General features: G+C 37.3%; 1 protein-coding gene across 1 annotated transcript in view; it reads left to right on the forward strand.

Annotated features, from left to right (window-relative positions):
* The window catches only part of LOC103598371 (chromosome unknown open reading frame, human C5orf42), a 115,239-nt gene extending 91,293 nt beyond the window's left edge, over positions 1-23,946 (forward strand). The window contains 11 exon segments of the mRNA XM_008582361.1: positions 32-196; positions 4,577-4,607; positions 5,400-5,531; positions 8,468-8,633; positions 12,244-12,302; positions 12,759-12,926; positions 13,994-14,118; positions 17,430-17,495; positions 17,498-17,518; positions 21,952-22,130; positions 22,580-23,946. Of these exon segments, the coding sequence (XP_008580583.1) occupies positions 32-196; positions 4,577-4,607; positions 5,400-5,531; positions 8,468-8,633; positions 12,244-12,302; positions 12,759-12,926; positions 13,994-14,118; positions 17,430-17,495; positions 17,498-17,518; positions 21,952-22,130; positions 22,580-22,762 (1,295 nt within the window). The 3' untranslated portion in view covers positions 22,763-23,946.
* The last annotated feature ends 1,320 nt before the right edge of the window (positions 23,947-25,266 follow it).

The following is a 25,266-nucleotide window of genomic DNA, read 5'->3' on the forward strand; positions in this document are numbered from 1 at the left end:
TTTTTTGTCTACCTACTGTTTTCTGAATTAGTGTGTTTTCTGACTCATATGGATGAGGAAGATCAAAGTGACAAAGAGGAGACTTCCGAAGCTGTATTTTTAGTAAAAGAAAATGATTCTAATCAGAAAACCTGTGTGTTTCCTTCTGCCAGTTCAGCTGTCAGCCTTTCCAGTGACCAGAATACAACCTCTCCTGGTATTCTTCTTCACTTTTTTCATTTACACACACTCTTATTTTCCATTATCATGTTAATGAACAGTATTTACTGTACATTATAGTTATGATGGGTTGTGAAATCATTTTGAAATATTTATTTCAGGGGAAGGAAAGTTAAAACTGTGCCATTCACATGAAGAGCTGTATTGTCACCTTCACAAGATATGCTGCAATCATGTATCATAGCTCTGTGTAACCTATTAATGTTAAATAGATAGCAACTGGAGTCACTACAATATTTGATTTTTACAAAAATTGAGAAATTCAAACTCTGCCAATTATGAGAACTTTGAATTTTAATTTGAAAACAAAATAATAAAAAAATAATAGCTATCATTTTTTGAGCCTCTACCATGTGCCAGACATCACCATTTTGTATTTATGGACTTTGGTTTAAACCTGACCTATGAGGTAGATACTCTATTATCCCCATTTTACATTTGAGGATATTGAGACTTTGAAAGGTTTAGTGCCTCTTTTTGTCTCATTTCCTTTGCAGGTGGTGATTAAAAGTGCTATTCTTTATTCCTAATGAATTTTGTCATATGAGTAATAGGGCATAGTAAATACAACAGTTCAATCACTGATAGTGGCTTGGAAGTTTTTTTTTTTTTTTTTTTTTTCTAATCAACAAAACGGTTTTACTGAGTGTTTGCCCTGTCTTATTACTGTTGTTAAGGTAATATAGAAAGTAAAAATGCTATTTTTAAATGACATTGCTGTTATTTAAATAAAAGAAGAGCTATTAAGAAGCTGACTTTAAATCTTACAATTATTTTCTCTAAGATCTTTCTAGATTCCATGTGTATTTAGTCATCAGTATATGGGGATAGTTATTTCCACTTCACAAAGCCATTGTGAAGGTGGAGTATCATATATAAAGCATCTGGCTGCGAATCTGTTTGATTCCTGTAGGTTCTTGGTCACTGGTAGCTTTTCCTTTCCCTCCTCTGGGGGAGGATTGACAAATGAGGTTAAACAGGACTCATGTGTGGAGAGTTTCAGTTACATCTGAGAAATTTAGACTCTATTTCATTCTTGGGAAGTACCCTTCTCTACTTCTGAGCAGAGAAGGAAAATGAGGAGGTTTTCAGGAAGACTAGAATGATGACACAGACCAGTTAGTAGGTTATTAAATTAATCTGACCTGTGAAATACTGAGGGCCTAGGCAGTGTTGTGGGAAAGGAAAAGAAGAAACAAGAGACATTCTAAATAAGTAACTGAGATTACTCGGTGACTAAGTGGACAAAAGAGGACGAGAAGAAGAAAATGAATGGCGGTTAAGTGTTGCAAGACTGCAGGAACAAGGTCTGATGCTAAACTCCAGAGCATTTGAGACCAAATGTAACAGTTTATGCTAGGACAGATGAGTGGCCATATTTAGGATACAGTTTTAGACGAAGTAGAGCTTAGATGAGAGTTTTAGGCTTGAAAAACCAGATGAAAGAGCCTTTCACCTAATTATATAGTTAAGACTATGAGAGTGCATTTGTTTTCTGCAAGAAAGAAGGAAAAAGGGAAAATGCTAAGGACAACCTGTGAAATGTCACCCATTAGAGAGCAAGAGGATCTTCCCCAGTGGGTGAAACAGGTGAGCAGATCCTGGTGAAGAGATTTTCAAGAAAAAGAGAACAGCCAATAGTTTCATGAGCCATCAGAAAACCAGGAATGGGCCGAGCCTGTGGCGCACTCGGGAGGGTGCGGCGCTGGGGGTGCGGCAGCGCTCCCGCCGCGGGTTCGGATCCTATGTAGGGATGATTGGTGTGGTCACAGTGCTCACTGGCTGAGCGCGGTGCGGCCGGTCTCAAAAAAAGGACAAAAAAAAAAAAAGAACAAAGAAAAAAAACCAGGAATACTGAGATTTAAGGACTTCAGTGTAGTATCAGTAGTAGAGGAGGCAGGTTGGGAACAGCGACGGGCTCAAGAAGCTATAAATGTAGACTAAAGAATTCTGACAGTGAAAGGAAATAGAAAAATTGGACAATGTAAGGGAAATGAAGTCAAAGATCATTTCAGGATGGGGATACAAGTTCTTTAATGTTTAAAGAAGAAGAAAAGAAGGTAGTGGGGAAAAAGAAATTAAAGGTACCAGGTTAAGGAGATGATTTGTGTAGGATTGTACTAGCTTCTTAACTTAGGATGCAAGAAAAAAGGAGAAACGTCAATAAATGGCATAACACATACAAAGATGGATAAGTTAAAATGATTTTCTTTAGTATTCAATGTATGATTGTAAATTTAGAAAGAAATCATATTATTATTTTTTAACAAAGAGCAGAATTTAGATGCCCTAATAGGTGTTCACTCTAAAGTTGGCATCTTGGAAAGATGTATTGTCATTTCCTTCCTTTAATGATTAAAAATAGCTTAGATTCTTTTTTTGCAATCTTGTGCCTTTCTTTGCACATTTTTCTAAGTATTCTTTTTTTTTTTTTTTTTTTTTTGTGACCGGCAACGGATCGCAACTCTCAGTGTCGCGCCCGTACCGGACCAGGACCGGCAACGGGATCGCAACCCTCGGTGTTGCCCCCGCTCCTCGCTCAGCCAGTGAGCGGCCGGTCTGTATGTGGGATCCGAACCCTCGGCGGGAGCGCCGCCACGCTTCCCAAGCAGCGCACTGTAGCAGTGCGCCACCGGGCCGGCCCCTAAGTATTCTTAATAGTGGTAAATAATTTAATTACTGAGGGTGGGTTTAATTTTTGGTACCAGTCATGTTATTCAGAGGCAGTTCTGGTAAACGAAGTTATGATCAGACTGAATTCCACTGTCTGGAATTAAAAATAAAGAATTGTGGTTATTAAGGAATAAAGCTGATTGACTGTGTTTAGTAAATTGTCTAAGGATGAGTTCCAAAAACAGTTTAAAAATGAAGGAAGGATAGAATCTCTCTTTGTAACTACTTTTTTTTTTTTTTTTTTTTTTTTTTTTTTTTGTGTCTTTGTAACTACTTTTAAAGGTATTTTTCTGCTCTTGGATAAAATAAATCAGTTTCATTTCTTAGTAGTCACATCTTTTATATCTGATTAATCTATACTTTCAATTATCATTTTTTTCCTTTCAGTAGTTGAGACTTTTCTTAACTGAGTTTGAAGATCTTTGTCAGGGACCAAAGGCCCTAAATTCTATCATATAAGAGTTTAAACATGAGCTGCTTAGTTAAATTGCATTTGTTATCAGAGTGCTCTGGAGTTGTGCAAAAGGGTGTTCTCTTTCAGCGACGGTAATTGAGGAGTATTAAACTTGCCCAGGTTTGTAGGTGCTATGGCCATGGGCTAGTGGTCATGGGTCACTAACAGCAAAAGGAGGTCGACCTGTTGCCTACCTATGTTTGGTGGCCGACACTCCAACCTTTAACCTCAGAGGTCATTGTCTTTGACTATCTCACCTACTTCCCCTTATGTAGCCCAGCCAGTACTGGAAGGGGATCCTTCAAGCTTTCTTCATGCATAGGCCAGCAATCACTGATAGAAAGTGTTTCTATCACAGACCCTCTCTTTCCCAAGTAATATCTTTTTCTCCTGAGCAAAAAAAAGTTATAAGAAGTAGTAGTATTACTATTGCTATAATCTTATTTTTATGTAAAGTATTTCCCTCTTAAATTTAATTAATTGCTATTAAGAACTCACAAATGCCCAGACTCTGAGAACAAAGATAAAATCCTTGATTTGGGGGTTAATAAACAAAACATTATCTGCTGAATAAAGCAAGATTATTTTATATTAAAAACATGCGGATGTATAGCTTTTAGGGGCAGGTTTGATTTATCTTAGTCTAATAAAATCTTAAGGAAAATTTTTTAAATAAGAGATGTCAGAATGCTCTTTCCTATGCTAACTCAGTTCTCTTTCAGAATTAAACATATAGAAGATTGAATAGATTAAGTGTTTTGCTTTAAAGATATGTATTTAATATGGGACAAGGCTTAAAAATCATTCTTTGGGTCATGTTCTTTCAAGTAAATTTCTTCTTGGATTTAAATTAGATATTTTCCAAAATTCACTACTTTCAAATCACCAGATGTGGGTATTTTTTGTTTGTTTTTTGTTTTGTTAATAAAGTAAATTGTACTCCAGGTCTCCAAACTGTGTACTAAGCGAAGAAGAGTTGTGCCTCCTGAAGTCTATTATACAAAGTGCTTGGAATAGAAAAGTAATAATTTTAAAATGTAGACAATATTCACTACCAAATAGTGTATTTAGAGCAGGATAAATATGCTTTACATATATATCTTTAAACCAATTTGGAGGTTTAAAAATATTTCTATTTATGGTTATATAATTTCTAAATCAGATTAAAAATTGAAAGTAAAAAAAAAAAAACCTGAACATTTTTATTAATAATATGTTTCTTTTTTAAAGGTGTGAATAACAGTGATGAATTATTTGAGAGGTAAGTATCTTAAGAGTTAATTCATGATTTTACTTAAAGTTGGTTATAAATATGTGTTCTGGAAATTTTGTCATTCATAAGAGGGTACTTCAAAAAGTTCATGGAAGGATTTGTATTATCTTTTAATTTTTCCATGAACTTTTTGAAGTGTCCTCATATCTATGTAAACGTTTCCACTACACATCCCTTCGTGGCTTAAAGGAATACAATAAATTCCCATGGGAATGGGTGTTTTAGGAAGCTGAGGATTGTTATATTCCTTACTGTTTTAGCACAGGTGATTAGAATACGAGACTATGTTTACTGCATTTTCTTTTACTAAATATGTATTAAATTTCAGCAGGCAGGTTTCCTCCAGGGCCTTATGTTTACTTTTTTTTAGAGCACCCACCAAGTCATCAATTACTATTATTATTTCTATTATTATTATTATTATTTTTTGACCGGTAAGGTGATCGTAACCCTTGGCTAGGTGCTGTCGGCACCACACTCAGCCAGTGAGCGCACTGGCCATCCGCATGTAGGATCTGAACCTGTGGCCTCAGTGCTACCAGAGCCGCACTTTCCTGAGTGAGCCACGGGGCTAGCCCCAAGTCATCAATTATTGATTATAGGCCTTTTCTACTGAAAAATACTGGAATTACAGAAATAGAAGGAAGAGTAGATATTTGGTTATCATTTTGTGTTCATTTATGCTTTTGGAAGGAATAGTTTTTATATGTTCATTTTTGCTTAATGTAAATAAGTTGTAGATACTGATTTATATTTCTCAAATTACATATGCAAATGAAGTGTTTCAGTAGATCCACTCCAGATGACTGGATTGACTGATATTGCAGACATTATTGATGACCTTATAACTAAAGGTGGAGTTTCCAGTGAAGAGCTTGGCTTAACAGAACAACAAGCCAGGAGTATCTCCAGGTAATCATTGAATAATTCTTTTTGGGGGGCACCTGTCCTGTCTGGGCATTCAAACCCTTGACCTTGGTGTGAAGAATTCATTTTCAACCCATTTAAAATGTTTCTGGTTCAAGAATGCTTAAAAAATTGGTCATATTTTAGTAAGATTTTTATGAAATAAATTTGAAGCTTAGAATAGATTTTTTTCTTCATTAATATATTTTGTGATGTGTATGCATCATCCTTCCTTTCCTTCAGCAGTATATATAGACTGGTTTATTTAACTAATACAGCACATCTGTATCCTGTGAGTTTTCCTAAGTTCTCATCACTTTAAATACAACATGCATTTAATCCTAATTAATGATTTAGTTCATGGTACTTTAAGTATTAACCCTTAGAATACATTTTAAATATCCTTTCCTTGGAAAATTATGTCAAAATATTTCTCCTTGCAACTCTTCCTGAGTCAGGAAGTGGTTCCTCATACAATGAAGGCTGATTTTCCTAATTCTTTGAGATACTAGGCTAAAGTTCATGGAAAAATCAAACTGAGAGATAATATGAATCTTTCTATGAACTTTTTGAAGTGCACTTGTACATCTACCTCTTGGCTTGCTCATATAAAATAGATAACCTTATTAATAGCAGCTATACTTTATTTCCTAGTTCGATTCTACTTGTTACAGTGAAAATGCAGTGTATTATAACTGAACTTTCAAGGCTGTTACCAGAACCAACAGGAAAAAAAAAAGACTATTTCTATTTAATTATTGGAATTTATTTGTATTGTGTTTATGCCCTTATATCAAGACCATGTAAACCCTAACTTCCTAAATTAACACATTTCATTATCTTTAATTGTTCCTTTTTCAAGTTAATCATCATGTTATCAATACTCTATTAAATGTCAAGAATTAGGATAAGAGTAAAATATGGTTTCTATCCTTAGAGATAGACCTGTAAGACCAAGTTATATCAATACGCTACGGGAGCTCAGGAGAAGAAAGTCAGTCAGAAAGGCAGCTTCACCAGTTCTGGTGTTTGAGCTGTATCTCAAAGGATCAGTAGAAATTCATGTGGCTGATAACTGGAGGAAAGGATATTCTAGATTCTAGGCAGAGAGAATACACACAGAGGTGGGCTGGGTAGTGAAGGGCAAGGAGTGAGATGTGGCTTGAGTTTGTATGTTCGAAGGGGAGAGTGGGGCTCGCTGGATGTAGTGACCAGAGGCCCTCACTGAGTTCAACTTCCGTGCAAGTGGTAGGGGAGCCAGCAAAGGTTTTAGACTAGAAATGGGAGATAGTTGGAAGAGTTACTTCAGTAGACTAGAGATGAGATGGATCAGAATGGAGGGTTTGGGGTAACACTGGAAGCTGCTGGGGGTTAAGAGTGACAGCTTTTCTACCTTGTATGACCGAGTCGATTGTGATTTCTTTAGCAAGACAGAGAATGTAGTTTTAGAATTAAGGTGCTAGGAGAACATTCAGATGGTAGTATTCATTGGTATGTTAGTTTTAGATCCTCCGAGAAGCAGGTGTCAAGATGGGTTTTAGATGAGCAAGAGATTTTGTTGGAGAAATACCTGTGAAGGAAGAAGGGTAGGAGACATAAAAGATGGCGACAGCTGTCAAACTGCAGTGCTGTTGTGGATGTGCCCCTTGTGGGGGGTCCCCAAGATCACCCCCAGTTTCAGTGATTCACTAGGTAGACTCACACAACTCAGCATATAGTCATATTTATGGCTGTAATTTATTACAGCAAAATTATAATTTATAATTTATTCAAAGCCAAATAAGTTAAGGGAAAATATACATGGGGTGAATTCTAGGGGAAACCAGGCAGAGACTTCCAAGAATCCTTTCCCAGTGGAGTCATACACAGCCCATGTAATTCCTCTAGCAATAAGTCGTGACATGTGTGAAATGTTGTCTTACAAGGCAAGCTGAGGTGAGACGTAGAGCCCAGGGTTTTATTGGGGGGTAGTGCCGGCATGTACTGAGATTCTAGACTCCCAGAAGGAAAGCAGGTGTTCAGAATAAACCACATTGTTTGTGTCTGTGACTCACTTTCCATTTAGGATGGTGTCTTCACATGGGTAAGCATCTGTCCCCAATCCCCATCTTGCTCCGCCTGTTTTCTTGGACCACTCCTAGTACATCTTGCGTTAGTTCAGATCCTCCCAGAAGCAGAAGTCAAGATGAGATTAGATGTAAAAGAGATTAATTGGGGAAATGCCTATGAGTGGAATAGGGGGAAAACACTAGAAGTGGGGGAAAGCATCAAACCACAATGCAGGTCTGAGCCATCCCTGAGAAGGAAAGAGGGTTGGGGCAATAGTTGCAGAGCGCAGCGCAGTTCTAAGAACGTTCCAGCCAGGTCAGTGGTAAGACTTCATGCCAGTCATCCACAGAGTTATTGGTGTCTTAAAGGTATGGGCCAGCCACAGCATCCCTGCCATGCTTAGTTATTAACTTGGGCCAGACCACGGGAAGTGTGGCATAGGCCTGAACATGGGATTAGGTACAGAAGGGCAGCAGCTTGGAAGTCAATTCTGTATTGTAAGTTTTGGATGTGATTAAAATAGTCCAGGGAATAGATTACAGATAAAGAAGACCAAAATGGAACGTTTAAGACATTAATATTGAAGTGGTGAGCAGAGATGAAAGGAGCCAATGTAGGAGGCTGTGTGGTATTTTGAGAGTTAGGAAAAGACCCAGGTGAGAGAGTTTAAAAAAGAAGAGAAAAGAGTTTAAAGCAAATGTTATAGAGAAGTTCTTGGTGACCTTTCTGAGACCATTTTCAGAACAGATTGGAGCAAGTTGATTAGAGATCATAAGTGTATACTATTCAAGATGGGGCAAAATCTTTCCAAATAAGTAGTATTTAGTTGTGATACTTCTTATCTGCATAACAAAATTAAAAGTAAATGATAACTTGCTTGTTAAATTTCTCAGGATTCAGCATTCTTCTGGCAGACGTCCACAAAGAACTGAGAAGGAGAGAAGAGAGATTCGAGTCTGGATGAAAAGAAAACGAAAAGAAAGAATGGCAGAGTACCTAAATCAGCTGGCTGAAAAGAGAGGGCGAGAACATGACCCTTTCTGCCCCAGAAGCAATCCAGTAAGTCTACAGTGTCGAGCGTAATGGAATTATCTCAGAATACGCATAGTTTTTTTTACTGCTAAATAATTCAGTAAAAAGATTAACATTTTTATTTTTTGTTTGGCAGAAAGCTCAACATTTTTCTTAATCAGGAAAAGTTAAGAAATTACCTTAATAATAATCGTGTTCTATTGAACTGTCTTAAAATTTTTTTCTCTTCCAGGCTGATTATGGCTCTAGCATTTTAATGAAATGAGGAGATTGAGTGATTGAGTGACTGACCAATTGGAGTTGTTTCTTTAATTTTCAATGAGAGTCCATGGCAGTTGAACAACTGAGTGTGTGTGTAGTAAAGCCGTTTGTAAAACTCAATTTTCTATCTTAAGAGTAATCTGCAAATAATACAAAGAAAAATTATGGTCCGGTCTTGTACCAACAGAACAATGAGCTGTGTGTGAGTGTGTGTGTGTGTGTGTGTGTGTGTGTGTTGTTTTTTCAACTGCCTTTCAAACTGTGAGCATTTATTTACTGAGCCCTGAATATGGACATAATCATGGCGAGGTCAGGAGTATTTTTCTTCAAAAGGTGAAACTAGGCATTATCACTTTGATAGTCACATTACTGCAAAAATTACAATTAGATCACAGTTTATCTTTTCCTTTATAATCTGATGTAAAATATTATGGCATTTTATTTTTTCAACAACATTAGGTGAACAAATTCTGTAAGTGGATTTTCCAGATAAGGCTGTCCCATTTAAACACGAAATGGTGCAAAAGTAGGTGAACTGTTGTTTTGAGTGTATAATTTACTTACCTGTCTCTGCTGAAAAGAGTATAATTGGTATTAATATAACAGTTTCTTGAGGGCTCCAAGAGCATGGTAATAAGCTTCAGAGCTGTTGAGGTACGTGACCAGAATCTTCAATTGCGTGCGCATGCACGCGTGTGCATTCTGAAATCCCCTTCCCTCTCAGCCAAGTAAATACCCAAGATGGTTAGAATTTTGTCTACATTTAGAATAAATTAACTCGGAAGGTATGAGGTCTGTTTAGTTTATAGACTTTGTGACATTTTGTTCAAGATCACAAACACCTGTTTATTTTTAGCTTCTTTTGGGGTAAAGGTATGGGATTAGTGAGGAGTTAAATGTAATTAAACGTGTCATTTGAATTCTATAAGAAATCAGTAAGACCTTTAATTTATTAGTGACTACTTCTCTGCAGGACCTTGATAAAGTGAATTTACTTCTGGGTGCATGTTTTTATATATATAATTGTGTATAAAGAGACTTAGCTTTACACGTAACTAACTAATTCTTAATATTCTGGAATAAGATGTATATGAGGGTACTTGAAAAAGTCCATAGAATGATTTTTATTATCTTTTTTTTCATATTTTTAAATTCTGTTTTTCTGTATATCTTTTGAAGTACCCTCATATGTCTGACATTTGTCAGTTTGCCTTCTGATGCATAAATTTTGAGGAGTTTACAAGTCATACGGAACTCACTGCAGTAGGTTTCTGGTAAATATTTTAAAATATCAAAATGATGATTTTAAATGCCTGACTCATTTCTGCCTTATCAACCAAGCTCTTGGTGAGATTAATCAATTTAATTAGTATATTCAACACTACATAATGTAATCATTTTTTTGTGGCCCTTTACCAGTTTCTCAGTAAATCCCCCTCACATTCCCCCTTTCCCCCCTCTGATAACCTCAGTTCTGTTCTCTCCTTTTGAAAGTTCAATGTATTATTGTGAATGTTGTAACTTTCTTTCTATTTTATTTTATTTATTTATTTTAGCTCCCACTTATGAGTGGGGACATGTGGAATTTTATCCTCTGTGCCTGGCTTATTTCATTTAACATAATTTTCTCTAAGTTCATCCATGTTGCTGCAAATGGCAGAATTTCATTCTCTTTTATGGCAGAGTGGTATTCCATTGAGTATACATGCCACACTTTCCTTGTCTAGTCACCTGTTGATGGATATTTAGGTTGGTTCCAGCTCTTGCCTATTGTAAATAGAGGTGTAGTAAACATGAGGGTGCAGGTATTTGTACAACATGATACTTTCCATTCTTTTGAGTAAATACCCAGTGGTGGGATTTCTGGGTCATATGGCACTTCTGTCTGTAGTTGTTTGATAAACTTCCTTACTGTTTTCCATAATGGTTGTACTAATTTACAGTCCCACTAACAGTGTAGAAGGGTTCCTCTTCCTCCATGTCCTTGCCAGCATTTGTTATTCTCTGTCTTTTTGATAATAGCAAGTCTAACCGGGGTTAGGTGATATATCTCAATGTGGTTTTGATTTGCATTTCTCTGATGATTAGTAATGTTGAGTGTTTTTCATGTGTCTATTGGCCATTTTGTATATCGTCCTTTGAGAAGTGCCTATTTATCTCCTTTGCCCATTTTTTAATCAGTTTTTTTTTTTTACTGTGAAGTTGTTTGAGTTCCTTATATATTCTGGATATTAATCACTTGTTGAATGTACAGTTTGCAAATATTTTCTCCTATTCTGTGGGTTATCTTTTTGCTCTGTTAATTGTTTCTTTTACTGTATAGAAGCATTTTAGTTTGATATAATCCCCTTTGTTTTTTCTTTTGTTGCCTGTGCTTCTGGGGTCTGATTCATAAAGTCTTTGCCCAGTCCTACTTCCTGAAGTGTTTCCCGTATATTTTCTTTTAGTACTTTTATAGTTTCAGGTTTTATATTTAAGTCTTTAATCCATTTTGAGTTGATTTTGGTATATGGTGAGAAGTACAGGTCTAGTTTCATTCTTCTACTTATGGATATCCAGTTTTCCCAGCATCACTTATTGAAGAGGCAGCCTTTTCCCCATTGTATGTTCTTGGTACCTTTGTGGAAGATCAGTTGGCTGTTAAGTATGTGGGTTGATTTCTGGGTTCTCTGTTCTATTCCATTGGTCTGTGTGTCTGTTTTTATGTTGGTACCATGCTGTTTTGGTTACTGTGGCTTTGTAGTAGTATAACTTGAGGTCAGGAAGTGTAATGCCTCCAGCTTTATTTTTTTGCTTAGGATTGCTTTGTCTATTTGGGGTCTTTTGTTGGTCCATATGAATGTTAGGATTTTTTTTCTATTTCTGTGAAGAATGTCACTGGTATTTTAATGAGGGTTACATTGAATCTGTAGATTGCTTTAGGTAGTGTGGACATTTTCACAATGTTGACTCTTCCAATCCAAGAGCATGGAATGTCTTTCCCTCTTTTTGTGTCCTCTTTAATTTCCTTCAGCAGTGATTTGTAGTTCTCATCCTAGAGATTTTTCATCTCCTAATCACCAGATTGAGTACAAAGTATAGGTGTTTCCATTCCTAAAATATTTCTATTTTCCATTTTAAGTGCAGCTAATAAGGTTCTCCCCTTTGAGAAAATATATCAATTTAACTAGTAAAATGGATTTTGTATTCCATTTATTAAATTGGATTTCAATTTAATTACATGTTGTTTTAATTTAACATTTTCCTGTTTTGTGATAGGGTAGGAAGTTCATCAAATATGACAGTATTTTATACTGTTTCTTAAATAGCAGAATTACGTCTAATGGTTTGATTATTTGGACTGAACAATAACAAACTAATGATGTTTCTTGTACAGTTTTACATGACTTCAAGGGAGATAAGACGGAGACAAAAGATGAAGCATGAAAAAGACAGGTGAGTTTGGTAGCCACACCCTGAGCATTCTCTCTAGCTTGCTCATTTTAGGCATAGATAATGCCTTAGGAATTCTGTTTTTCACAATAGTTTCTTTTTTTGTCAATAAACAAAAAATTATGGGAGATATCACTGCAAGGAAAATAATTAGACTCACAAGGCTTCATAGGAATTTGCTTTCAAATATTATTTGTTTCATTCAGTTTTTATGATTTTTACATTTCTGCTGTTCTCTCTTTCCCATATGTATGGACATTTGGGAAATACCCCAAAGACCATAACTACAAATACCTTTAATAATACTGCCTAATGGTTTTCAGAAATCTGATGAACAGAAAGATTTGAAAAGCATTGAAAAAAGCAAATGCTAGATGGTCTTCAAGCACTATATTTCCTCTAGAAATATGAACTGAAATTGTCTCTTTTAGTAAATGATATTTAATTCTTTGTCTAAAGATTGCTGCTGTCTGACCACTATAGTCGTCGAATCTCACAGGCATACAGTCTGATGAATGAACTGTTATCTGAATCAGTACAACTACCAGCAACTGCACAGAAATCATTGCCTAACAAACCCAGCACTGCTCAGTCTTCCAGATGGCAATGCAACCCTTCTCCAAGAGGGTAAGACAAGGTTTAGCATGTCATTTGGCAAGATAACGTCAGGCCTTATAAGAAGAAATGTATTGTTTTGTGACCCAAATTCAGTGTATTAGCATCTACCTGCTTAGAGTTATGATGAAGTGAAGAAAAAAAATACCCCGATAACTATGAGGTCTTTATATGTTTATAATCACCAAGGAAAAAGGTAAAAATTGTATAAAAGTTCTAACTAAGCTATAACAAGTACTTCAGTATACCTGAAGTATGAAATTTGGTATCTGTTTAGGCCTGTTTTCTTTAGTTTATGTTAATTGCTTCTGTAATTTGCCTCCTAACTGCTCTGCCTGTTTCTCCACTTCATTCTTACCGAAGCAGTCAGTCCCCCTCAGCTTGCCGTTTCTCCTTCTGCTACTCCTCCATACCCTGCCCAGTTATGCTCATTCAGTTGTAGATACAACTGTCTATTTCACCTGCAGAGGGTTTGGATATGAGTCTAGTAGCCAGGAATTAATTAAACATAGAATGCTAAAGAAAAGTACCCAACTGTAAAAATTTCTTATATATGGCAAACAAACATGCAAAGTTATATCTATTGGGGATCCATAAGGTGAACACGAATTGACAGTACAGTGTTGTTAAAAAAATTATACTCATAAATGATTATGATTATAAATATAATCACATAGCTTAAGAGCCTAGAGGAAATGCCGCTGATAGAAACCCAGACATAATCAGGTCACTTAATGTGTGAGTTTGAAGTTTACTCAATATGTCAGAGATTCTCCTTGAGTCTTTTCTAGAATAAAACAGGGGATTAAGTACATAAGTAACTGCCAAATATGTGGAGAATTTGAAATGGGTAGAGGTAGCCAAAAACAGTTTTTTTGAAAAAAAATAAGGTTTGAGGTATGAAATGTAAAGAATAATTTGTTGAGGGCTCTTATGCATTAAATGTATCACTGAGGTACAGAATAAGCAGTAGCAAGTGAATGTATTAATCTGGGCTATAATTTGGGTTTTTGAAATATCAGGGCTTATCACTGATGTGAGATTCTAGGAATATAATAATTATGTAATTTCTACTTTAGAGAGAATCAACTTTGTCACTATTTTCCAATAAATCAATTTGGAAAAGACAGACATATGTCAAAACCAAGTTATGCCCATAAGGGGAAACCTTTCAGACAACCTCAAGGCTCACCTCGGCCACGTGGTAAGACTTAAAGCTTTTTTATTTTGTGTGATTTGGACCTATTCTTTCTTGCCCCCAAAGTTGTGTTTTTATTAGTAAAAGCTATGAATCTTAGTAAAAAGGTGTTCTAATTTCAACAGAATACAAGGGATTGATAAAAGCTTAGCTGTGTTGGGATTTTGTTTTATTGCTTTTAAATATGAAGGCTCTAGGAAGCTTTTTAAATTATGGCTGTTTTGTAATAGAATTTGAACAGTCAGTGAATTATATATAACTTATTTGGGAGTCTGTTTCTTTCATATGTCTGACTCAAGATGTAGCATTTGTATGAATCAAGTTTGATAGATTGTAGGATAGGTATATCACAGAAGAGGAATGCTGGGAAGCTCAGAATGAAATGTCATTTTTTAACCTTTTGAAGATGCTTTTCGTCATTTGAAGATATATGTTTTATTGCTAGCCTTTAATTAGTTTTGCCATATTTGAGTTTTTTTTTTTTTTTTCCTTTTTGTCTTTTTTACTGACCGGTAACGGGATCGCAACCCTCGGTGTCACACCCGTACCGAGGAGCGGCAACGGGATCGCAACCCTCGGTGTTGCGCCCGCACTGCGCTCAGCCAGTGTGCGGGAACCGGTCTCCACATGGGATCCGAACCCTCGGCGGGAGTGCCGCCGCACTCCCAAGCGGCGCACTCTCCAGTGCGCCACTGGGCTGGCCCTTTGAGTTTTGATTACAAAAGTAAAACATAGTTATTTGTAAAATAATTACACATTAAAAATGTATAATAATAGCTAACATGTAGTATAAATGTATACAGCTAAAATTGTATAACAGCAACTAACTTATGTGCCAGGTTCTGTTTAAGCTGTTTGATTACAACCATCTGAGATAGATACTATTATGTTTCAATTTTAAAGATGAGGAAACCAAGGCAGAGAAAGCTTAAATAACTGCCCAAGATCAGACAGCTAAGAAGAGGTAGAGCCAGGATTTATTTATTTATATACCTATTTATTTAACTGAAACATAATTGATTGTACCTATCTGTGTAGTACCGTGTAGAATATCAATACCTGTGCGCAGTATGTGGTTAGAGCTAAGATTTAATCCCAGTCTGGGTCTAGAGCCTACACACTTAGAACCTGTACTCCAGTATGCTGACTCAATTTAGGAAATTGAAATCCCTATAAGATCTAATTGTTTAGATAAAACTCCTCATAGTTTGTTTAATTCTTACTAATTTACAAATTACAGTAAACTAAAATTTCAAAATAGTGAACCATGCTTTCTTTTCTTTTAAATTTTATTTTACACCTGATATATGAGTATTTGTTAAAATTAAAGAAACATTTAAAATTGGCAAGCTTTTAAAAAGCAGAACCATGGTTTTCTTACTGTCTGATGAAAAAGTCTTGGATTCTATGGAAACATGTCTTCCACTTGTACCTGTCCAATTTCAGGCCTTTATTATTACCTTGCCCTTTGACTGTTGCTGTGGCCTCAGACCATCCTTCAGTCCATCTCACTTTTGCTTGCTGGATTATGCTTGGTGAGGTGCTCCTGCTCCTGCTGGGCTCAGAAGCCCTCAGTGACTCACACCCATGCAGATAGGTCTGGACCCTCTGGACTTCAAGGCATCCTCTGTGTGTTTCTCTTTGCCTCCTTAGCCTCCTTACCTCATGTCATCTGTGCGGTGTGACAGCTCATTTCCCACCCATATGCCATGCTTTTGTGCTCCCATTCCTTAGTTGAAATTCTCCCTTATGCCTTGAACATCCCATTTCAGGATCTTTGAGGACATCTCTAATCTTAATTCTTTACTTCTTCCAACCTGATATAATCAGTTTTAAATTATACATTTTCATTTCTAAATTGAGGCTAACACTTAACTTGCATGGTTATTATGAAGATCAGGTTCATAATATCCTTGAACAGGAATTACTGTTCAAGGATATTAATAGGTGGGTGTTATAGTATTTATCCCATGTCAGAGAACAACACCATATGTTTGGCTGTTATCCTAGGTAATCTGTCACCTAGCTTCCCCAGATCTTTAAGGCAGAGATAAGAGAGGCAACTTGGGGGACTTGTGAATGCTCTGACTTCTCTGACACCTTGATTTGTAGGCTGTGGCTCCCATTGTTCTGGTGGCCTCTCCTGCACTCAAAACTCAACCATTTCACCTGGCTCTGTTCACGGGCTTTTGATCTGCCAATATTATGGGGAAATGGTAGGGAAACTCAGGCATGACTGATCCCAGGCCCTTTCCTATAACCTGAGCTCACATGGGACAGGTTCAGTCATTGTATACATGGGGAGGTGAGCATTTGAAATTCACTGTAGTTCATTTGTAAAAGAAGAGTTATTCTGGGCCGGCCCGGTGGCGCACTGCGCTAGTGCGCCGCTTGGGAAGCGCAGCGGCGCTCCTGCCCGAGGGTTCGGATCCCACATACAGACCGGTTCCCGCTCACTGGCTGAGCGAGGCACAGGGGCAGCACCGAGGGTTGCAATCCCATTGCCGGTCCCGGTCCGGTACGGGGGCGACACTGAGGGTTGCGATCCGTTGCCGGACACGGAAAAAGACAAAAAAAAAAAAAAAAGAAGAGTTATTCTGAAGATTCTTGAGAGTTTGACCATATGTCGCTCTCTATCTTGTAAAGCAGTGTGCAGTCTCTGGCTAATTTCTTCAGCCCTGATTGCAAACTGTTAGGAGTCCTTTTTTTTTTTTTTAAATCAGAAACAGTATAAAGGCTATATGATTAGTAACTGACAGGCATCATAGGCATAAAAAAGACAGGTTTTAGAATCATCTAGACTTAGGTTCATATCCCAGCCCTACTGTTTGCTTGCTGCCTGCAGATGTGTTATTTATCTCAGAGAGTTGTTGGGGATTATAAGTAAAGCATTTTACATGACATAGACAGTAAATAGTTGTGTTAATCTTTGAGTTTAAGAAACCTTAATCATTCTCTTGATAAAATCTAACTTGGCATTTTATCTAGGTGTTCATTGGTGTTTATAACAAGGCTTATGTTCCTGGCTTTTTAAAGTTGTCAGAGATGTTGTCAAAATACATTTGACATTTGAAAGGGGCTCATGAATGTGCTCAAAGGATACCAAGTCTCAAAGTAGAGTTTTTCCTTCCTTTATCTGCACTTTGTTTTGCTTTCTTGGTTCAAATGAACCACCATTTTCGGGCCCTTACTATGAGCAATGCTTGGAGAACGGATTCAGAGCTGGGAAGGTTTCTGTCCTCCAAGAACTTACAATACGATATGTGAAAAATCATGGATACATAGGGAAGGTTTAAAAAGTTTGTATGTTTGTATAGGAACTGTCACTTTTACCATGTAGAAAAAAGCTGGTAGAGCCAAAGCAGCAGTAAGAAAGCCCGTGCAGCTCCAGTTACTTTCCAAAAAAGTAAGGGATAAAAAAATAAAAGTTACTAGATTTGATATTAAATTTTAAAAAATTGTAAATCACTGAAATTTCAGATATGGATTTTAGGGTGAAGGGTATGGCTGTGTGGTGCAGTGATTCAGAGAAGAGGGTTTAGAGTCTGCTTGTAATCCTAGTTCACCACTTACTCTATAACCTCGGACAAAGTTCTAACCCATTTACGTAAGCCTCAATTTTCTCACCTACAAAATATGGATTATAATAGGACATATGTAACAATGCTGGTACATACTATACCCATCATACAACTGAGAAAACTGAGGTTTAGAGAAGTTAAGTGACCTGCTCAGATCTCCTTAGAGCAATGAAAATATTTGCAAACAGTTATAGTGTACTTACTCGATGCCGAGCACTGGTTAACATTTTATGTGCATTATCTCACTTAATCCACACATTAATCCAGTGAGGTCTGTGGAGTTTATCCCCATTTAAAGCAAAGAACTAAATTTGGTAGGGATAATGATGAAGAGAAAACACTGATTTATATGTACTATAAAAATGATGAGAAATATGAAATAATTATAGTCTAGTTTTGCCATTCTGCCTCTCTCTCCACTGTTACCTACTTTCTTTGCAGATCCATCTTTCATTTTACCACATCTCTCTTCAGCTATGTCTAATCTGCTATTTAACTCATCTGTCATGTATTTAATGTCAATGGCTATATTTTCTAGAAGTTCTATTTGGTTCTTTTTTTATTCTTTCTCCCATGCATGTATTCAAACCCAAGATTCTAATTACTAGGATCAATTTGAATCCTAGAAGCATCATTTTCTGTGCTTTTATTTTATAATTCCAAGCTAGTTTTTTTCTTTCTTTCAAAGTCTCTCCTTTTAATCTTTTGTAAAATATTTTCTAGTTTACAATACTCAATAGCCTTTTCTTTTCTAAGCAAATACCTAGCGATGTCTAGTTCAGTAGATAAAATGCCCCAAAATACAATGTTGTCCCTAAAAACAGTTGAAATTATATGTACATTTATATTGTATTGTTCATGAAAGCTCCAGAAATCCAGGGTTTTGCATTCTTGATCTAGCCTTGCCCATAGAAAGCCCTAAGTATTTGTTTCATTGTTCAGTAGTAGCCCTGCTTCGAGAGTAAGAAATTGGGTATCACTTCAGGTTTGTAGCTTGAGTGCCTGGCTAGACTGTGGCCCACTCACTGAGAAACGCAGGGCAAGAGGAGGAGCAGGATTTTCTTTTGGGAGTAGTGAAGGTAATGGGTTTAGTTTTATCATTCAGTTTCAGATTTCTCAGGCTGTACTCTATAGACACTGTTCGGCAATATGTTGTAAAGAAACCGAATGGCAGTATACCGTGTCCTACAGAGAAAGGGTGCTTCCTGTCTGAGAAAAGCTGGGCTCTTGACAGCCTGGTATATACTGTGAGGTTTCTTCTTGATATTTCACTTACCTTTCACTTTAGAAAGCTTTTATTGTGGTAGAAACAGCCTAGCTTGAAAAGCCTTAAACATGCTCAGTGTTACAGAATTTTTCTTATATTGTTTTTTTATATCAAGATTGGATTTCCCAAATAAATCCTAGAGAAATGCATTATGGTCTGAAGAGAAGGAAATTACAGAGCCATCCCTGGGTAGAGCAAGGTGAGAGAAAGCCAGTAATAGCCTCTCATGGTTTGTAGATACACCATAGGTGAAGATTTATCCTAAAATGCAGGATTGTTTAATTTCAACAGACTTGGTGATGATTTGCTTTTGTCATTCTTTCTAGATAGCAGTAATTATGTTAATATGACAAGACAAGAGTGCTGAAGTCCAGATATCAAATTATTGTAGCAGAGATGGGGATGGGATTAGTTGGTGTTCACAGCCTTTGCTGAATACTCAAACAGTTTCAGCACTCCAGCTCAGTTCATTTCCTTCTACTTTGAAGAGACAGCCTACCCTTGTGGTTATATTATTAACCACTTGTTGGTTTCTCTTTGTCTCACTTTTTCTGTGTTTTACCACAGTGTTTCTTAATGTACTCATTCCCATTGTCTGCTTATATACGTTTTTCTTTCATAAAGTTTTCCAAAATTTGTTCCTTAGTAATATTTACTGAAATAGTTATTTTAACATGGAACTTTCAGAGGCATCTCAAAATTCTCAGTGATGTCTTTAAATAGGAAAAAAGTCAAACCTTTTTCAGTGAGAGAGATCACAGCTCTCACATTGAATGTTAAAATGGCAAACACAGGTGCTACCAAATAATGTTCACTTTGTTTCTCTTTCAGACCCTTGGGGCTAGTCAAAAGAAAAATCCCTAAGCCCTCTTGTACCACTATCCCCCTTCATTTGGTACTAATCCTGCAAGAAGCTTTTGGAAAGCTGCTGCCTTGGGGATCCAAATAAGTAGACCTATTCATTTCTCACTTACAGACCCTCTGAGTACTATTCTCCTTTCACCCAAAAGAACAGAAAGTTAATACATCAGCACGGATTCTGGGGTAGACCATCTCCATCATCTTGGGCAAATTATATAACTTCTCTAAGCCTCACTTCCCGCATTTGCAGAATGGGGATAACACTTTCCCTATAGTGTTGTCATGAAGGGCGTTCATTCAGCAACCATCTGTTGAGCTGCTACTACATAACAGGCACTTTCAGTCATGAACAACACAACAGCACACAAATAAGGGAGAATGAGGCTGGTCAGGTGGAGCTACTTTAGCTAGAGCGGTTAAAGGCCTCTTTGAAAAGGCGATGTTGGAGTGAAGACCTTGAATGATGAAAGGAGAAGGCAGAACTAACAGGTGGAAAGAACAGCAAGTAGTTCGAATCCCTGATACAGAAACGAACTTGGTATGACGAAAAGATGAGTGTGGAAAAGTGGCCAGAGACATGGTTAGGGAGAGAGCTAGATACTGTGGCTAAGGCAAGGAGTTTGGATTTTACTCTGTATCCAATGAGACTCCATTGGAGGGAATTAAGTAGGGGAATAATATAACTTATGTTTTAAAACTTATGGGAGAAAAAGAACAGAAGAATGCAAACAAGTAGAAATTTCTTGAATGAGGGTTATAACAGTGGAAATGGGGAAAGTCATTAGATTCAGGATGTACAAGGGTACTTCAGAAAGTTCGTGGAGCGACAGAATTAATAGATAATATGAGTCTTTCCATGAACTATTTGAAGTACCCTCATACTTTAAAGATAGACCAAATTAGGGACTTGGTGATGGATTGGGTGTGGAATGTGTAAGAAAGAAGGATGAAGAACAACTGGATTTTAACCTGGGTATTTCCTGGGATGGAGAAATTTTTACTCCTAAGAGTAAAAATTAGTAGTTTGGTTTTGGACGTGTTAAGGTTCAGATGTTTATTGCATATCCAAGTGGCGATTCAAGAAGGCAGTTAGTTCTATGAAGCTAAAGGTACAGGTTTGAGAGAGTTATCTGTATGTAGATGATATTTAAAGCCATGGAACTAGATGAGGTCAGCTAGATGAGAGTAGATGTGTAAGATGACCCAAAGACCAAACCTGGAGCACTCTGGTAAATTCAAGGGACTGAATGTAGATAAGGTGCTTAGCCCATAGAAAATGCCAAAGTGTGGGCTGTTATTGTGTTGGGGGGCTTATTTCTTGGAGATATCAGTTTCAAGTGCATAAGGTTGGTAGAGCCATAAAAGGCCAAGTGGGACCAACTTCAGCAATCTCTTACCTCTTTTTCCCTCTTCAGGGAGCCATATGACCACTTGTGAGGGACCCATCTTAACCCATGTCTTGGGTGTTTCTTCAGGAGGTCACCTTGGTGAGGGGTAGAATGGGCTGTAACATTGGCTTTGGGACATTGTATTAGGTGGGCAAGCTCCTCTAGGGCCTTGTGCAGAGAAGCCTTATTGGTTGATGAGTTTGCTAAGCTGCCTCCGTGCACTTAGCTGGGATGAAAGGTTCATTTTGACAAATACTTATATATACAGTAAGGAGGAGAGGGCCACAATGTGTTGTCACCTCACTTTCCCTGGTACCTGTTCCCAAAGGCAGATTGTAGGCATGAAGCCTGGGTGAAGATGCTTGAAACATTGCTCCCAGGAAGCTTCTATATGACTTTCCATAAAGGGCAGGGAAGGCCCAGCTCTCCAAGCTCATGTAACTTTGAAGTCAAGATTTCTCTACAGTTCCATTATATCTGTGGCCTCTCATCCCTAGACTCTCTTGTCCTAGAGATTAGTTACCCTTACTTTTCAAATCAAGAAAGGTGGCAGAATTCAATTTCCATCTCACATAATGACAGGACAGGAATTGGTAGAGTTCTAAAGTGAACAATATCTTGACCTTATGTTTCAAATATTAGGTAAAATATGACTGCCTTGACTTTGACAATAAAAGTCTCAATAAGTTAACGAATGAGCGAATCAGTTCTAATGTATGCTTTGTTCTTTTTCTCTTGAAAGGCTCTAATGCTCCATGTCGTAATCCACAGCATACAAAAAAACATGGAAGTGCTGGGCTTGCACCTCCAACCAAGCAGGTGTGTATAGAGTACGAGACAGAGGAGACTGTGGTGAGTCCCTGGCTGTTACCTTCAGAAATCCGTAAGATTCTTCATGAGAGTCACAGTTCCCTTCTACAAGTAAGCATTGTTCCAGATTCATTTTGTCTAGTGATTGCTGTGTGTTCATCAGTGTTTTTGTTTGTTTTTGTGGGATGTAGAAGTACTGTTAGGTCAGTTTATAACATCTGCCCTTTTGATTTAGTACTCCAACACTTATCTTTCAGAATCTCCCTAACTTCGTGTTTTCCTTGTAATGCAAAAACAACAAAAATGTAAGAACAGATAATTTGTACCACAGGTATCAAACTCCATTCTGTCCACTCTTCACGTCTGGTGCTAGCATGTAGTGGGGTCAGATGGTGTTCATTCAGTGCGTTATCAGTCCCATGTGCTGGGTAACCACAGCCATGGTTCCCTTCAGCCCCTTGATGGATGGGTGACTATGGAGCCTCTGGAAAGCTTAGTTCATGTTCCACTTATTTTCTCTCGGGCTAGGACCACCACTGACTCTCTTTTCAACTTGATAGGGCTTGTCATCAACTGAAGAGGAAGAGCAAGAGCAAGAGCCTCCTTTTGGGGTGAGCGGCATGGACAGCATGTCTGGGAGCACTGGCAGTATCCTCAGCAAGCTTGACTGGAATGCCATTGAAGACATGGTGGCCAGCGTGGAGGACAAGAGCCTGCTTGTCCACGGGGCCCTGGACCTGTAAGACCTGGGTATCATTCTGTTTCCAAACACAAGCCAGCACCTCAGTAATGTGGTTCTTGAAGATTTGTGGGTTTAAGAGAGCAAAGCAATGTGAATTTACCACCTGGAGCCATATAATTACCTGGACTAGCCATTTTGAAATGGAAAATAAACATTTCTCAGTAATTTTGCCTTCGTGGGGAAAGGGTTGTTTAACTATAGATGTGTTCATTACATGTTTTCACAAGTGAATCATCTTTAGGCATAATTAAAAAATAAGTACTTTTCAAGCCAAGTTTGCATGATATTTAAACTACTTTCAATAAAAATCTTATATCTTGCCTCCTCTTTTAAAACCCTCTGAGTTTTGAGAAACAACAATATGTGGGTGAACCTGATAGGAAAAAATAAAGGTCCTTTCATTAAGAAGAAAGTCACAATCTCACCTAAGAAACCCGATAATTAACCCTATTCTAAAACATATCCTAAGATTCACCTGTGTAGGGCTGGGCCTAGGAGTGAAAAGGAACCAGTCACCTTCTACCAATCCTGAAGTTCTAAGTAAGCCAAGTTTCATGTAAGCCAGGAGGTCTTCCATTTTCTGTGCTGTAATTGGATAGATTTGGAGGAAGAAAGCTTTGGGTGGGAAAGAAAAGGAATGTGACTCCTGACTCTAGAAGGCTTATCTTAACCTTGTAAAAACTGTGGTGTAGCGACCTGGTTAGTTTCTGACACTGCACCCAAACAATGTTATAATTTTGGAGATAATTTTTATGAGAATTGACTAAAAGCCAGGACCCTTCAATCACTTGTCAATTGTTAGTGTATTATTAAACATCAAAGGATATTGTTATCTGAGAAGGCTATTAAATATTCCTTCTTTCCAACTATCTGTGTGAAGCCAGATTTTCTTCATATACTTCAACCAAAACAACATCTTGCAGCAGGTTAAATACAGAAGCAGGTATGGGAATCCGCTGCCTTCTATTAAGCCAAACATTAAAGAGATTTGCAGAACTATAAAATGATGTCACTTTTCTCACTAAATTTTGTTTTTAAGAAAATTATTTTTGTAAAAATATATGTTAACATTGAATGGGTTATTGTCATTTAAAATAATAAATATTTAAACCTTTTCTGTTTTAATTTCTAACATAAATATTGACAGGTATAGCTACATAAATAAATGCTCTTTGTGGCTCTCAATTTTTTTGAGTGTAAAGAACAAAAAGTTTGAGAACTGCTGCTTCAGGGCTAGCAATACAAGCCCTTGACAGACCAGTCTATTCAGAGGCACTACGGGCCACTCTATACTTGACAGTTCACACTCCTTACTTCACAGTTCACACTCGCCACTTCACAGCTAAACTAGCTTTATAGCAGTCTAATTCCTTTTACCTGCTCACCCCTGCTCTGCTTTAAACATTAAGTTGTTTTTTAAGGAAATTGTCATTTGCAGTGCTTTTTCATTTCTTCCTGTAGGTCTGGATTTCTATCTAGTATTTCCCTTCAGCCTGAAGAATATTAATGTTTTTTAATAGCACAGCTATGGCAGTTCTGTCAGGTTTCATTCACTGAAGCATATCTTTATTTTACCCTCAGCTTCTTTTTAATTTTTATTTTTTTCATTATTTAAGGGGTACAGTATGATGTTTTGATACACCTTATTTAAAGTGTACAGCAGGGGCCGGCCCGTGGCTCACTCGGGAGAGTGTGGTGCTGATAACACCAAGGCCACGGGTTCGGATCCCTGTATAGGGATGGCCGGTCAGCTCACTTGGGAGAGCGTGATGCTGACAACACCAAGTCAAGGGTTAAGATCCCCTTACCCGTCATCTTTAAAAAATAAGATAAAGTGTACAACATGATGTTTGATATATGTAGTGGAGTGATTACTGTAGTCAAGCAAATTAACGTATACATCAAGAGAACTTAAAATCTACTCTCTTGGCAAATTACTAGTATATATATTATTAACTAGTCTTTATATTGTACATTAGATCTCTAGATTTATTCATCCTCCATAACTATAACTTTGTACTCTTTTACCTACATCTTCTTGTTCCCCCCCTACCTTTACCACTGTTCTACTCTGTTTTTATGTATTTTTTTAATTCCACATATATGTGAGCTAATATAACATTGTTCTTCCTGTGTCTGATTTATTTCATTTAGCATAATGTCCCCTAGTTTTATCCATATCATCACAAATGGCAGGATCTCCTTTTAGGCTGAATAATATTCGTGTGTGTGTGTGTGTGTGTGTGTGTGTGTGTGTGTGTGTCAATCTCACAATTTTTGTCCGTTTATCTATCAGCTGACACTTCAGATGTTTCCGTAGTTTGGCTATTGAATAATGCTGCAGTGAACATGGGAGTGCAGGCATTTTTACCAGATGGTGATTTCATTTCCTTTGGATATACACTGAGAAGAGGGATTGTTGGGTCATATGGTAGTTCTAATTTCTTTAGGAACCTCTGTACTGTTTTTCACAGTGCACCAATTTACATTTGCAGCAACGGTGTA

This window comes from Galeopterus variegatus, unplaced genomic scaffold (genome assembly GCF_000696425.1).
Source record: "Galeopterus variegatus unplaced genomic scaffold, G_variegatus-3.0.2 Scaffold2590, whole genome shotgun sequence".
NCBI lineage: Eukaryota > Metazoa > Chordata > Mammalia > Dermoptera > Cynocephalidae > Galeopterus > Galeopterus variegatus.